General features: G+C 41.8%; 1 protein-coding gene across 4 annotated transcripts in view; it reads left to right on the forward strand.

The window, feature by feature from the left end:
• The first annotated feature begins 9,477 nt into the window (after positions 1 to 9,477).
• Positions 9,478 to 15,855, forward strand: part of ELP2 (elongator acetyltransferase complex subunit 2) — a 37,150-nt gene continuing 30,772 nt past the window's right edge. For 2 of the 4 annotated variants that reach the window (XM_027886859.1, XM_027886860.1), the window contains exons 1-5: positions 9,478 to 9,627; positions 9,713 to 9,791; positions 11,494 to 11,579; positions 13,318 to 13,483; positions 14,709 to 14,786. In XM_027886859.1, coding sequence (XP_027742660.1) covers positions 9,496 to 9,627; positions 9,713 to 9,791; positions 11,494 to 11,579; positions 13,318 to 13,483; positions 14,709 to 14,786 — 541 coding nt within the window. In that variant the 5' untranslated portion in view covers positions 9,478 to 9,495. Of the gene's footprint in view, positions 9,628 to 9,712; positions 9,792 to 11,493; positions 11,580 to 13,317; positions 13,484 to 14,708; positions 14,787 to 15,855 lie in introns of those variants that run through there. The other 2 variants (XM_027886861.1, XM_027886862.1) reach the window with 2 other exon arrangements.

Below are 15,855 nucleotides of genomic sequence, written 5' to 3' on the forward strand. Positions count from 1 at the left end.
CAAAAAGTTTCTGGTATGTAATGACAGACTAGGAAAAGGATCATAGAATATCTCAAGTTGAAAGGGATCCATAAGGTTCATTGAAGTCCAACTCTCTGCTCTTCACATGACTACCTAAAATTACACCATATAACTAAGAACATTGTCCAGATCCTCCTTATTCAGGAGGAGCATCTGACAGGCTTGGTGCTGTACCACTTCCCTGGGGAGCCCTTCACCATCACAGTGAAGAATCTGAACTTCCTCTGGCACAGCTTCATTCCATTTCCTCATGTTCTGTCTCTAGTCATCAGAGAGAGATCAGCACCTTCCCCTCCACTGCCACCCTTGAGGAGACTGTAGACTACAATGAAGCTACCCCTCAGCCTTCTTTTCTCAGAACTGAACTGAACAAACCAGGTGACCTCAGCCACTCCTTGAAGGTTTGCCATCGAGACCTTTCATCATCTTGGTTGCCTTCTTTGGACGCAATCTAATAGTCTGATGTCCTTCTTACATTGTAGCACCTAAAGCTGCACACAGGACTTGAGGTGAGGCTGCACCAGTACAGAGCACAGTGGGACAAACACCTCCCTTGACCAGCTGGCGATGCTTTGCCTGATGCACCCCGGGACACTGTTGGCCCTTCTGGTTAGGAGGCCAGTGGCCAGGGCACACTGTTGACTCACATGCAAGTTGCCATCAACCAAAATTCTCAGATCTCTTTCTGTGTGGCTGCTCTCCAGCCTGTCTGCCCCACAGTTCGTATATATAAGCTGGATTACCCGGTTCCAGACGAAGAATCTGGCATGTGCTCTTTTTAAAATTCATATGGTTGGTTGCCTAGTTCTGTAGCCCATCCAGATCTCTCTGTAAGGCCTCTCTCCTCTGGAAGGATTCAATTTCGGCAAGCTTACTTAGTTTACATTTGGTTCCTGTAGCAATAAACAGCACTGGCTCTAAAACTGAGCCCTGGGGAACTCCACTCATAACTGGCCACCAGCCTGATGTTACCCCACTTACTACAACTCTTAGAGGCTGACCCATCAGCCAGTTGTTCACTCAATTGTGTTACAGACTTGTCCACATTTTGTACAGATGGAGAAGAAGAGTTGAATAGACTCATAATTCATTGTCTGCAGAAAATATTATCACCTGTTAGAGCAAATATGAGACTCACGCTATGGTTGGATGGGGTCTCTGAAGGTCCAGCTCCTGCTATTAAAAGAAACACTACTGAAAGGATAAATGGCACAATCAAGAGAACATTTCCTAAAGGAAGTGACTGAGGGAGCAAATGGATTCAGCAGTTTGTGTAACAGTTTGTGCAGAAGGACACAGCAACTCTGCTCTGAACTCCATCCATCTCCTCAGCAATGGTGGTGATGAACTGCAGGGTATGGTCCGCAGCAAAAACTGGAGCAATTTCCCTGTAACAGATCCACAGAGTCACAGAATAGCTGAGTTTGGAAGGGACATCTGAAATTTATCTTGTCCAACCCTCCTGCTTAAGCAGGGCCAGAGGCCTCGACCCAGAGAGAGCTCCAGGAGGATGCAGCTCTCCACATCTTCACCTATAACGAATGTCTAGGGCCTCTCATTGAGGCTGGGGCAGCAGGAAGCAGTCTTCTAGCCTGTAATAGATGTGTCCCAGTTGAAGATCTGTGTCACCAAGTTAAGCTGCAGGAGTAGGTCAGCAGACTGTAGCACCAGGGATGATGAGAAAGAGAGGGACTGGATCTTCTCTGAGACACTGCAGCTTCAAGAGTCTGAAGTAAGACACGTGGAATAGTGTGGGACTGAAATAGAGTGGGTGGATGAAAGTTTCTTTTCCTGTTTGTCTGATGCACAATAAAAGTTTTGCTGTAGTGATAACAAGGATGAAGGACTTTTTGGATGGAAGAAATGGGAGAAGTGGGGAACTACAAGAAATGTTGCAATTTACCTTGCCAATATTCCTTTGTGAAATGAGACTTTTTCATGCGCTCAAAATGAGGTAAAAATTCACTCTAGCCTTGTGTAAATTTGGTTTTGTTGACAGTTAATGCAGCATGAAAAGTAAGCATCTATTGTCTGAGTATTATTACTGCTGAGTGTGCAGAAGTTTGATTCTCATGAGTGAATTTCAGTGTGCACTACAGGCTTTTGGTAGGTAACCCTTCTGCCTGGTTCTTTCATGCAAAGCTATTTGCAGAATGTCCTGTAAGGCTCACTGGTGCAGAGATTGCTTTTGCCCTCATTCTCTAGACATGCTTGCTTCGGTATTTTACTTCTTTAAATGTTCTGTTTATGACTGGAAACATAAATAAAAATTAAAACAAAATAACTTGCCTCAAAACACTTTAGCACATGAGAGTTAAAACTCATCTGCATGGAAATGCCAGATTGAGTTATGTTGTATATGTTTTTCCAAATGGTTAAACTGATGTAGTTTTTCATATTTTCTCCATTTCACGGTGTTTTCCTTATGCAAACTAATTTTCATTTTTTTTAGCTTTATCCACTGAGTCAGTTTTAACTATCAAAATACTAACCCAGTGTCCAAAGAATATGTTTTTTTAGAATTGCTATTTAGAATGAAGGAATTTGAACTCTAGCTTTAGATGCAAAGCAGCTGTCACTACCTTACATCTGAAGAGGTATTACAAGTTCCTGTTCAGTACACTGTAGTTTCCTAATCTGGAATACTTTGACTGATTTACCATTGGGGTTTTTTTTTGCTTGTGTTCAGTCAACTTTTTTTCTTTCTGGATTTCTTTCCCACCAACTATTATTCAGTCTTATGTCACTGTAGGAAACACCTTTCTTGTTAACAATGTTTTCTTAATGCTAGCATGGTATGAAGTCTTCTGAGCCGCTTATATAAGCTGAGCCACATTAAACAGAAAGCATATTTCCCTCCTTTCAAAATAAAGTAGTTTTTATTTCTCCTCTGTTGCTTGTGACATTTGTCCAAGCTGTGTCCTGTTGTGGGTGACAGGGGAAAAACAATAGAGTCACCTGTGATCCCAACTCCAGTTTGAATGGCAGAGGGCTCTTTGTGGCCACTGCATCAGGACAGGTCCAAGCCTTTCTTATAACTTCATCTATAACCTGTGGTAAAGCAGTTAATCAAATACTCCAGAGAAGTTATTGTCTACTACAGAAACTTTGTACACCAATACACACCAATAGCAAAAGGAAAAAAGACAACCCCCTCCCCCCAAAGAAAAATTAAAAAGAAACTGTATTTTGACAGAAATTAAAGAGTTTTTTGTTACCTTTCCCAGGAGAGGAAGTATCACCCAACACATGCAGGCTGCTGTATGAGCACTGGATATGCTGTGTCATGTTCCTCTTTCCCCTGCAGCTCTGAGACTCAGCAGACGTTTGCCTTTGACAACTTAGCACTGCAAATGGGGATTTCCTTATACAAACTTGTAATGCTGTTTGTGCTTCCTGTTAGCTGACACCCATGACAGCTCCAGATGGGAAGGCTAGAAGGTTATTAATTTTCCTACCTGTGCTCACCAAGGTACCAGGTGTTAGACAGTGAAAAAGAGCAGGGAAATGTGGTATTATCATACAGATAAAAAAAGTTGCCAGTTCCTAGTGTCAGTATCCAGATCCCCGACTCACAGCCTCATCAAATACTGGGAATCTGTTTGACCACTGGAGGCTTTGGATCAGGCTTATCCTTCCGGAGATTACTAAAAATCATATAACTTGTGCAATAACTTATGATCAAATGCATTATAAATATATATGCAGTGGATGTGGTTGCATGCATATATATGTGTGTGTACAAATAAAATAATCCATTGACAGTAATTCAACATGTTAAACTTGTTTTTTATAAATGAACATAAAGACACGTGTTAGGAGATTATTACCCAATTTATTTTTAGCTTTGGAAGACATTATTCTATGGTGTGGAACAATGTCCTATGCAAGCCATACCAAATCTACTGCTATTACAGAATGTAAGTATAAAATATGATTTTAAGTATTTCAGATGGCATTTCCCCATATTCTTTCTTTTGTATGCATGTGTGTGTGCGTGTGTGTGTGTTTATACACGTACGCCCTCTGGAATGAATGCCTATTATCATGTCTCTTTTTAGAGCTTCTGCTTCAAAACATAATGCATAATCAATTTGATTATGTGACAAGCTGTTTCATCTTTTTTCCCTCTTCCCCCCCCCCAGCAATTTTCTAGGTCATGTTTGCGTTAGGTCTTCCTTTAAAAAAAAAAAAAAAAAGAAAATCAGAGAGATTTTCTGTGGAATTTCTTTCAGACAGCAATTACAGTCATTGTTTGGAGAACTAATTTTGAATGATATTTCTAAATAATTAATTTATTTTTTCTTTAGAAAATCAGAAATCCATTTTGGCAGTGGGGATGTAAGCTATTCATAACATAATTAAAATACCGCCTTCAAGAAAAATGGAAATAGCTATAGTTAAGATTTATTCAGTTCAACTTCTTTCACCAGCATCATTCAGATTTCAGTCTTCAGTGAGATGAATTAAAGGAGAAATTGTTTCTAAAAACTTATTCTAAACATTTTAAATTAAATCTATTCAAGTGACAGTATCTGCTTTTTTTATCCCAGCAAGCCCATAAGTATTCCTCATGCACTGAAATGCCTTCCAAATTAGATCTCACAGCTAGCAAAAAGGAAGAGGTTGTATCTGTACTCAAGATGTCAAAGGCAAGAGAGTTGTTCCTAGCTGTTGTATAGGGTATCCTCTGTGAAGCTTGGAAGTAAACTCATCTTTCTGTTTTTGGTCACCATTGTTTACTATTTATTTTCACAGTGCTCCAGCTCTGATCCCTCAGATGAAACCTTGGCCCTGCACAAGCCCTCAGAAGTGTCCCCGTGCTGGAATCTGATTTCCAAGTTTCACTCCAAGCCTTTCAATCCAAGCTGGAGGCAATGGATGCTGTGGGTGGTTCAGCTCTCTCCTGGATGCTGTTCTTTGTCTTCCATAACAGGCACTTCATCACAGAAGATATATGGTGCTTGAGAGATCTGGGCTTGTTCTGCCTGGAGAAGTCTCTGGGTTTACCTTAGAGCAGCCTTCCAGTACCTAAAGGGGGATTTCTACAGAAAAGTGGGGGAGGGACTATGTATCAAGGAGTGTAGTGGTAAGACGAGGAGGGATAGCTTCAAACTGAAAGAGAGTAGGTTTAGGTTAGATATTAGGAAGAAATTCTTTACTGTGATGGTGGTGAGGCCCTGAAACAGGTTGCCCTGAGAAGCTGTGGCTGCCCTATCCCTACAAATGTTCAAATCCTAGTTGGATGGGGCCCTGAGCAACCTGGTCTAGTGAAAAGTGTCCCTGACCATGGGAGGGGAATTGGAAGTAGATGATTTTTAAGGTCCCTTCCAACCCCAACCATTCTATGAGTCTGTGATTTTATTATGAATTCTGGTCTATGAAAAAATTGTCATCCAGAAAATGAATATAATAATACCCCTCTGCTGAACAGTTTTCTTACAAAGAAAAACATAACTTGTAAATTTTTTCTCGAGACATTCAGGTGCTGTGGCAGTAGAAGAAGGCTATTAGGAAAAAGATAATTCTGGGCTAAGACTACTGTACAGCCAAGATATAAGTAATGAGGAGAAATTAAAGTACGGAATAGCTGTCTCATTCTCCAGACACTATTTGTCCAGGTTGCTATTGGAGGCAAGCAACCTACAGTAAAACAGCAAGCAGTAACTTGTATATGAGGCAACTGCATTAGGAATTACTTCATAAGGCAAGTATACAATGAAGACACATAAAGATAGGCTAAGTTCAAAAACTTTCAAGAACATGGCCCCTCGACCTTTGAGTACTTGGCTTTGCTCATTTAGCAACTTTTGGACATTCTTCTATAGAATTAAAATATATATAATTTTGAACATGTGATTGCTGCTTTTCATAGTATATATGGTGACTCTTGTCTATTAATATATATTTGTCTACATCAACAAGACTCCACCCAATAACAGAAAGCATAAAACTTGGATTTAACCTAGCAAAGGCTAGATTTCTTCTCAATATGCATTCAATTAACAATACATGCAACATATATCCAACACCATATTTTCCTCAGAAAACAAGAAAAGAAAGATGAGGCTAAACATGCTGTATACTACTTTGAAAACATTCTGCAGGAAATGAAAACACATTTGCAATGTTATTATATTTTCATCTCAATGTTTAGACATAGATAAATACATTAAACGCTATATATAACTTTTTGACTGGTGTACTTTTTCAGTTTCTATCATAAAGCTGTAGGCATAACTGAGTTGGGTAGGGAGCATGTGAAGAGCACTAAACCACTTCTGCCTGCAAAACCTGTCTTGTAGAGATGAGTTTACCATCAAAATTATTATTTTGCTACTATTTTAGTATTGGAACAAAGTTATTCCACTAACAGAATAACTGAAGTTACTCCAATATCTAACTAACTGGCAAATTTATTTTAAGCTCAAGAAACCTTTTGTCAGTGTAAGCAGTGTCTCCCTCATGGGAGTTTGTTGATGTAACTCCATTGGCAGAACCAAACTGGGACGTGTAATACAAGATGGGAACAAAACTATGGAGTGACTTTTGAAGTCTGCTTAGGCACCACAACAACTATTTCTCATGTTCAATGAATTGAGTTCTTCCTGTGCCTCAAAAATTACATCAAAGGTGGCAAAAAGCAAAAGATTATTTTTATATATATTTCTGAAAAGTGAAGAAGTTATTTTCTAGGACTATGAGGGAAAATAGCAAGGACAAATTTTAATTCAGTAAGGACATTAGCTATGGATGAAGACTGGCTGTTGCTGACTAGACCAGAATATGTCCTTTTCCATCGTTTTAATATCACTGACCATCACCATTAATTCCTTATAAAGCACATTCCTAAAAGGCATATTGGTTCTGTTATAATTGTCCAATATTCAGAACTTCTCATATACTATCCTCAAGGTATTTCAGTTTTCAAGAGAATTTACAAAAAAAAAACTTTCTTGGGGTAGACCCAAGGCTGAGGGCTGAACGAGGACTTGGTCAGATGTAATACTTACAAAAAGTAAGAAATGAGGCTTGTCTGGGCTGATCTGTCCTGACACAAATCCAGCTTCCTGTGCTTTTTGGCCATGCTGCCATGGTGCTGTTCCAGCATTCCTCATGGTACTTTCACTTCCATAATCTGTTTTACCCCAGTTCTCGCTGCCTGGGCAGTATGGGGGTGGCACAGGGTCATAATGACAGACCTTTATTCGGAGAAAGGAGGCAATACTTGGCACTAGTAACCCTCTACAATGTGGTCTCTCAAATTGGCTGGGAAAGCACTATCTTCAGGCCTAAGGATGAGAGGACCAGTGCCACAAAACCCTGCAGTGTGGAGGCAGAGTGCCCTTATACCCTCCAAATCTCTCCAACAGGACAGCAGCAGCAGCAGGTTATCTATCAGTCGAGCTAATTTTTTGTGTCACAAAGGAATCCCTCACCCAATCCATCTTGGAAAAGCCTACACTCATGCCTACAATCACACTCAGAACCAGCTTTGTTCCCACAGCAACAGAGGCAACTCCTATAACATGACCCAGCTTTTTGGCAGCGCCTGACCTCCTTCTGCCAGAGCCCTGACTCCAACCCTGGCAGGGCATGTTGAGAAGGAGGTTGCTGTGCAACCTGACTGCTGCACAGCCATCCTTGGCAGCTTGGTACAGCACTCCTCAGTTAAAGCATGCTTTGATTTCCAGATCCATGCATTTTTCTGCAAGGAATCATTTGTTCCCTTAGCAGCTAACATTTCTGGCTGTATCTTGTGTGTGATCAGGCACAGCTTCCTTCCTCTCATGCCCACTGGAAAAAACTGTGCCTAGCTGGAACATTTTTGTGTCAGATTACAGCACTGCTGACAGCCAGCATTCAAGAACACACAGGCACACGGTGAGATGAAGGTCTGGCAGGAGAGTTTCAGGGCCCAAAGCGTTCCCTACGGTTTGCAGAGTGCTTCCTCTGGATGGCTGCTTGCTTTCTGCTTTCTCTTCCTGATCCCTGCCTTGTTCCCTGCACAGCCCTATAGAGGGGACTTTTCCCTCTAGCCCAGGCTTTCCAGCTTTTCAGTTCAGTTTCAATTATTTCAGGATATCCCAGGTGCGATTTGGGAACAGGAAGCCCATCTCTGTTTTTCTCCCTTTCCACGCTTTTGTTGCAGAGTTCTCCAATTATACTTCAGCCCAGCCTCTGCTCCAGGGCCTTCTGCATGTGTGGGGCAGAGCATTTGGAGGCAGAATGGAGGTCTTGAAGGTCCCACTGAGACTCCTACACAGCCTGTGGGGCAGTGGGTTGCACCTGTAGCTACTGGGAACTGGCAAAATCCTCGAGCCTGTGAAGCCAAATGGCTGATGCAGTTCAAGCATATCCATATGCTGTAATACCCTGCAGTGATCCCTTTCCTCTAGGCCAGTGACCATGCAGATAAAGCTAGAATACTATGGCAGTATTTATTTTCTTGATTTGGTTTTAATTTCTTGTGCAGGAAGGGCAATAAATACGTCAATAAATGAAAAAATAAAAACGTAACAGATGAAATTCGCTAACATGCTCTGTTCTCAGCATCTTTTCCTGAAAAACTGAGGCACTCAAACATATTCAGATCACCCTGTCCGGGCCCTGGCCATTGCTCAGTTTCAAATTCTCCTGCTTTCAGTGACAGTAATTTTAGGACATCGTACATGGTGATATTAAACACACCCCGAGGTCAGTGACTTAATTTACACATGATTCCTTATCAGGAGGTGGTTTCACAGGTGACTGAAACAGACCAGAAATGGGTAACAATGACATGATCTCTGATACTCAGCTCTTTCCTAGCACATATGGAATCAACTTGGTGAAGAGTCTAGAGGCTAAGTCCTCTGAGGAGCAGCTGAGGGAACTCAGGTTGTTTAGTCTGGAGAGGAGGAGACTCAGGGGTGACCTTATCACTCTCTACAACTACCTGAGAGGAGGTTGTAGGAGGTGGGGATCAGCCTCTTCTCCCAGGCAACTAGTGACAGAATTAGAGGTCACAGTCTTAAGCTGTGACAGGGGAGGTTCAGGTTGGACATCAGGAGGAATTTCTTCACAGTGATTATAAATTGGAATGAACTGCCCAGGGAGGTGGTGCAGTCAACATCCCTGGAGGTGTTTAAGGTAAGACTGGACATGGCAATTAGTGCCATGGTCTAGTTGACAAGGTGGTGTTTGGTCACAATTTGGACTCGATGTGCTCAGAGGTCTTTTGCAACCCGATTCTGTAACTTCTGTACACACACAAACACAAACCTCTCCCCCAACCAAACGGAAAAGTTTTAAACCTTTTACACCTTTGAGTGCTTGGCAAAAGGTGCAATAAAGGCTAAAACTCATACCCACCCAAAAAAACCCCGCCCTGAGGCGCCCGGAGCTGCCCGGCCCGCCCCTCCCCCGGCCCCGCCCCTCGCGGGGTCGTTGCCACGGGAGCCGCGCGGGGTCGCGCACGCGGCGGCGGCCAAGATGGCGGCGCCCGTGTCGCTCTGTCATGTTGCCTGCTGCGCCAACCGGGCGGGCGGCGGGGTCGTGTCCTGGGGCCGCGGCGGCCTCATCGCCTTCGGCAGCTGCCACGACGTCGTCCTCTACGACCCGGGGGTGAGCTGATGCGCTGGGGGGTGGGGCGGGTCGACGCCGGGGCCGGGGCCGGGTCCCTCACGTCGGTGCTCTGTCTGTCCCGCAGGCGAGGCGGACGGCCACCACGCTCCGCGGCCACGCCGGCAGAGTGAACTGCGTGCGCTGGGTCCGCCGGCGGGACCGCGGTGAGTAGCCCCCATCCCCTCGGGTGTGAGATACCGCGGCAGGGCCCGGAGCTGGTTCCCCTCGAGGCCGGGGCGCTGCTGTCCCCGTAGGGCAGGGTCGGGTCGGCAACAGAGGGGCTGGACTGTAAGCTGCGGGAAATGGGGAGCTGCAGCGCATCCTCTCGCCTTAAGCTCGGCTTTCCAGTTGGTATTTTCACGGAATCACAAAGTCAGTTAGGTTGGAAGAGACCTTTCACATCATCGAGTCCAAGCTATAGCCGAACGCCATCATGTCAACGAGACCGTGGCACTCAGTCCAGGCTTTCATTAAGCACCTCCAGAACGGTGACTCCACCACCTCCCTGGGCAGCCAATCCCAATGTCCGATCACCCTTTCTGTGAGGAAATTCTTCCTAATGCCCAACGTTAACCTCCCCTGAGGAAGCTTAAGACTGTATTCTCTCATCCTGTCGCTAGCTGCCTGGGAGAAGAGACCGACCCCCACCAGGCTTCAACCTCCTTTCAAGTGGTTGCAGAGAGAGCTAAGGTCCCCCCCGAGCCCTCTCTTCTCCAGGCTAAAAAATTCCAACCCCAGCTCCCTCAGCTGCTCCTCCTAAAGTTGTGGTCCAGACCCTTTACCAGCTCCATTGCCCTTCTCTGGACTTGCTCCAGCACCTCAGTGTCCATCCTGAATTGAGGGACATAGAAATAGACACAGTACTCGAGCCGTGGCCTCAATTTGACATCATTCCTCACAGGAATGTAACTTGCCAAACCCAGGTGAGCTTCCTGGTGAGTGTGGGGATTGGTCGGGCTTTCTGCTCCTGGCCCCCCATAGCCAAGGGTGCCCCCGGAGGATGATTGCCCAGGGGGCTGCAGTGTTCCTGACAGACTGGTGGCCGTGCTGCTTGAGCTGCCACCGGGCTCTTTAGTAAGAGTTTGGAGTTTTGCCTGTTTTGACTTGGTAAACTGATTCTCAGTGCCTTATGAGCAATCTGTGACTATACAGCTCAAAGTTGCATAGAGTTCATATTCACAAAAAAATACAGTCTTTAGATGGATAGGAATATTTGAGACACTTAAGAGGCTTTTGCTTGATAGTAATTCCAAGAATTAGCATTGCTCAGTGCAGACTTTTCAAAGGCATGTATTCTTGCCCTTAGGCATTTATGGTAAAGCACTGACAAAGAGAAATGGGGCCACTGATTATACTGTTAATGTAATGTGCAGGTTGTCTTTTTGGAGGAGATGTACTGGGGTGAAAATGTTAGTGTTTAATGATGGTAAGACTGGCCATCCTTCAACTGATGGCACTAAAACACATTCTTCTTAAAACTGATTAAAAGAAATTATTTTCAGGGAGTTAGGTTTTGTGGCCCTTTGAATTCTGTTTGGTTAGATTTCTCTTGCTATATTTTCTTATACTCCAAAAAGACCAAACAAAAGCCCAGAAGATTAATTTACACTGTTGGATTTGAGATTCTTTTGGAAAGATATTTTTATCACATTGATCCAGAACTTTAAATATTCTAGTCACTTTTCTCTTTATGCTGTTTTAGGTAATACCATTGCTCTTAAGCTGTTCCGCACAGTGCAACTCCTATTAGCCATACTTTATTTACCAGTGATATTTTGTGACTTGTAACCAATGTAACTGCTTATGTTTGTTGTCTGTTCTTACAAAGTTAAGTGTTCTCAAAACTTACCAAAATGTATTTTTTAGCTTCTGAAACAGAGTTAATTTCTGGTGGATCTGATAAACAGCTTATTCTTTGGGAATGGAATGGTACAGGAACATGGAATAATCAGGTAAGCTAGAATAACCTCTTTTCAAAGCTCCCTCTTTATTAATTTCTCACACACCTTACATTATCTGTTTTGTCTGTATTTCTGTTTCATAGCTCTTTGTTTTACTTTGACTGTTGAATCCCATGTGTGCATCCTTGTAATTGCTGGTATTCTGTCATGCTATGTTTTACTATAAATGTTGTCTCCTCTTTTCTGTAGTTCATCTTTTTCAAATCAGCATTTGTAAAGAAATTAACTAATCAATCAGTCAGGTGGGTTTGTTTAGCATGTCTGAAAGATCTTGTCTCTTCTTGACTCATCACCTTTTTGATCTCATGTGGCTTTTTTCTTTAAACCACCTTAAAATCTTCAAACTAAGATCCATTCTGACTTGACATTTTCTGTACCCTTCTTCCTCATTTCCTTATATCCGTTTCAAGTGATTTCCAGTCAATCTGTGCAACAGTGTAGTATTTGTTTATAGGGAGTCTTAGAAGGATGGTATACAAGTTGGGGTAGGTGCTTAACAAAATTAAAAAATCCATGAAACAATTGAATTTTGTCAGAGAAATTGAGAAAAGAAAGGAGGCATGCTAATTTATCATTCATACTGTAAAATATAAGGCAAAAGATGGAGTGTAACAGAGCCTTCAGAATGAACTGAAATTTAGATGAAAAAAACTCTCTAATTTATTATCTCTTATTTTTAAAATCTTGCTTATTAGGCACTGTTTTGTGAACTGCTGTGTAGGTAACTTTTTTCACTGGCTGTTTCAAACTAGATTAGACTTGGCACTTTAAAGTGCATGAGAATGCATAGTCGGGGGAAGTGCATAGTAGGGAGAATGTAATTGATGTGGGAATGTTCTCAGAAGTAAGTTATTTCTAATCCTTCTCCATTGTAACTGTTTATGCATTTATTTAACATAACGTACAGACTTCTTTAGTAATTTTTTCTGTTGATGTGGTGCACAGCCTTATGGCAATCATTGAAAAAGAATACGGCTAAATATACACATTTTAATGACAGTTCTAGACTAGTGTAAACTCTTAAAAACAGACAAAATTCCATATCAGACCGATCAAAAATTCTTACTGGGGCCTACCAAGCCATATTCTGTCAAGAGGTGTCAGATATGTTTATGATAAAATTTGTATAAATTCTGTATGATTTCTGATTGCAGAATTTAAGTCATTTTGGTCTTTGTGTTTATGAGGAACAGATTGCAAATTGAATTACCTATATTTATTCATTAAGAAGGTGCATGTTTAAGACTCAGAGGTTTTGTTTTTCATGTTGTCACTTTGAAGGAATAAAAAGCTGTTTTGATTTGTGAGAACATGCTAAACATTGCTGCTAGAGCTGCTGTAGTGCTGCTTATTTGTGTTCTCTGTTCTCCTTCATCAAGGTTCTCCAACTTTTGTGAAGTGTTCTTTAGGGCAAGGGACAAGAGAAGTTGAAAAAGGAAGGAAAACTACTCTTCCTAACTTCTGTGCTGTTTTCAGCTTTCCTCAAGGAGTGGTGATGTTTGTATAGTGAACACAGAAACATTTAATGCTGTTCAGCTTTGAGCAAAATCAATTTAATGTTCGTTACCTACTGTATCCTTTCTCTGGGTTTTCTGGAATATGCTATAGCTTTAAGTATAGTTTGCAGATGCTTTGCCATTGCAGGCATACAACTCATTTTCAGTTTATTTCCTGAAATGGCTTTAAAAATTCTCTCAGATAAGTTATTGGAATTTAAAAATTTGTTCAATTTTCTTGTGTTCAGCCTGTCAAAAGCATTCCCCTCAAAGGCCACACGGAAGCTGTTTGTGCTGTGGATGCTGTCTGCCAGTCAGATGAACCTGACCTAAACCTGCTGATAGCTTCTGCAGCTTCTGACTCCACTGTGAGAATCTGGTCTCGACACGGTTCAGAAGGTAACATTTTTGTAACGTTAGGAACAATATGCTGGCTAAATAAAAGTGATGAATGCTTATCCATTTAAGTAATAAACTAAATACTAACATCTTTTAGTGCAACTGTGTTGATTTCTCTTAGATTTTGCTACATCAAAAGACTATTGCCCTTTGAAATCCTTGAGTGAGATTTGTTCTGCTGAATGGTTTACCTTTATTTTTTGTCAGTGATGTGTTGGCTACATTTACTTTTTTTTTTTTTTTGAATTTGTATTCAGAATCTGATGATATGAGCCATCATTTTGCCCTGTGATATGGGAGCAGACTAGCTGTATGTGCATGTGGAGTAAAATTATATAATAAAATGATTATTGCTGACATTAGAAAGGTGTGACTTGTTTGTTACTATTGATTTGAGTCCAATGAAGTTTGGGATAACAGGATCTTGACCCTTTTGTGAACTAGACTTTTGCATGGACACATGAGAAAACAGCTTTTTGAAATACATAAGAAATAATTAGGGTAGATAATCTAGATTTAAATTGTTATTTGCTAGTTGAGTTGTAGTGACTGCATCTCTTAAGGTACTTTCTTCCTCATCAAGTGTATTTGAAGATTTTGCATTGCCTTACCTACATGAGAGAGGTAGGTGGGAGGTATCAGTCTTCCATCCCTTGTGCTGGAAGACATTTCTCATGTTCCTAGAAAACACTTTTAAATCCTGTTGTTTCCATTTTTTCTTGCTGTTTTGGGTTCCAGAGATGGAGGGACCAGTTGTTCGGCTGTAGAGAGGTTTTTCTGCTATCCTGTTTATTTTGATCTGGATGGCTTACCAGTTTACCCATTTCTAGGTCTCAGGGGTGTTTGCAGGTTTTTCTTCATCTCTCTAACTGCTCTTCTAGCAAATGGATTCAGTTGTAGCTTCCTGTGTAGTTAATGTTGTTGCCACAGGATATATTTTGCAATATTTATTGCTTCTGATGTGTTATCACAGTGAAACTGTATAGATTTAATACTCAGTGGAGAATAGTGACTTATCTTCTAACTCAACTAATTCTGGATGTATTTCTATGGCCCCACAGAAGATAATGTTATTATTTAGGCTTCTAAAAAAATGTAGAAGATTTTTAACTCCTTAAAAGAAAAATGGATGGGAAATTTTAACTGTATAATGTATTAGGAAAGGACAGTGCAACTGTAATACTTACGGTGAATAAGATCAACACTGTCTATTCCTGTTTTCCAGCTAAATGCGTTGAAGTTCTGCAGTTTGGAAATGGATTTGTTATGGATGTCTGCTTATCCTTTTTGCCTGGCAGCAATGGTAAGTACAGCTGCACATCTTGAATACCAATGCAGGGAACATAAAATCTAAGAAATCCCCCAAACAGATTTTCACTTGACTGACTTCAGACTCTTATGCCACAGTTTTTGTTTTCTGTGGAATAACCTAAGCTGATATTTGTATTTCAAGATTTTCAATGAACTCTCCTTAGCAATTAGAAAAACACAGACTGATTACTGTCTTCAAAGTGATGCTCAAATGGAGTTTTTAGTTGAACTCCTGAGACAGAGAGCTTTAAAAGGTGGTAACAATGCTGTATGTGAATAGGATAGGATGATCATTGAATATGCTGAGTTGGAAGGGACCCATCAGGATTGTTAAGTCCAACTCCTGGCCCTGCACAGGACAGCCCAAGTCACACCATGTGCCTGAGAGTGTTGTCCAAATGCTTCTTGGACTCCGTCAGGCTTGGTGCTGTGACCACTTCCGAGAGGAGCCTGTTCCAGTTGTCAGCCACCCTCTGGGAGAGAAACATTTTCCCGTTATTCAACCTAAACCTCCCCTGACTCATCTTCATGCCATTTCCTTGAGTCCTGTCGCTGGTCATGAGAGCAAAGAGATCAGAGCCTGCCCCTCCTCTTCCCCTCATGAGGAAGTTGTAACTGCAATGAGATCTCCCCTCAGTCTCCTCCAGGCTGAACAGACCAAATGCCCTCAGCTGCTCCTCACACGGCTTCCCCTCCAGACCCTTCATCATCTTTGTTACCCTCCTTTAGACACTCTCTAAAAGCTTAATGTATTTTTTGTATTGTGGTGCCCAAAACTGCACACAGGACTCAAGGTGAGGCTGCACCAGTAGCTTCACCTGCTCCTTTTGGTGCTGCTCTGTATGTTCTTGAATTGAAGGGGAAGAGCCAGAAAAAGAACTTGCAGGCCTGCATTGAAAATTGCAGATTAACAAGCAGTGTTTATCACCTGTTTACTCTTAAATGTGAAAAAAACCTGAGATGCTGAACTAGTTTAACCTGACTGTTTAGTATGGTTTATATAGTTTTCTATTAACATAAGTGCTCAGGGTTTGTAGCCTGCCACAGGCACATTCTTTTGT

Source organism: Empidonax traillii, unplaced genomic scaffold, assembly GCF_003031625.1.
Source record: "Empidonax traillii isolate 1590-97213 ecotype Southwest subspecies unplaced genomic scaffold, ASM303162v1 scaffold196:size3368384, whole genome shotgun sequence".
NCBI classification, from domain to species: Eukaryota; Metazoa; Chordata; class Aves; order Passeriformes; family Tyrannidae; genus Empidonax; species Empidonax traillii.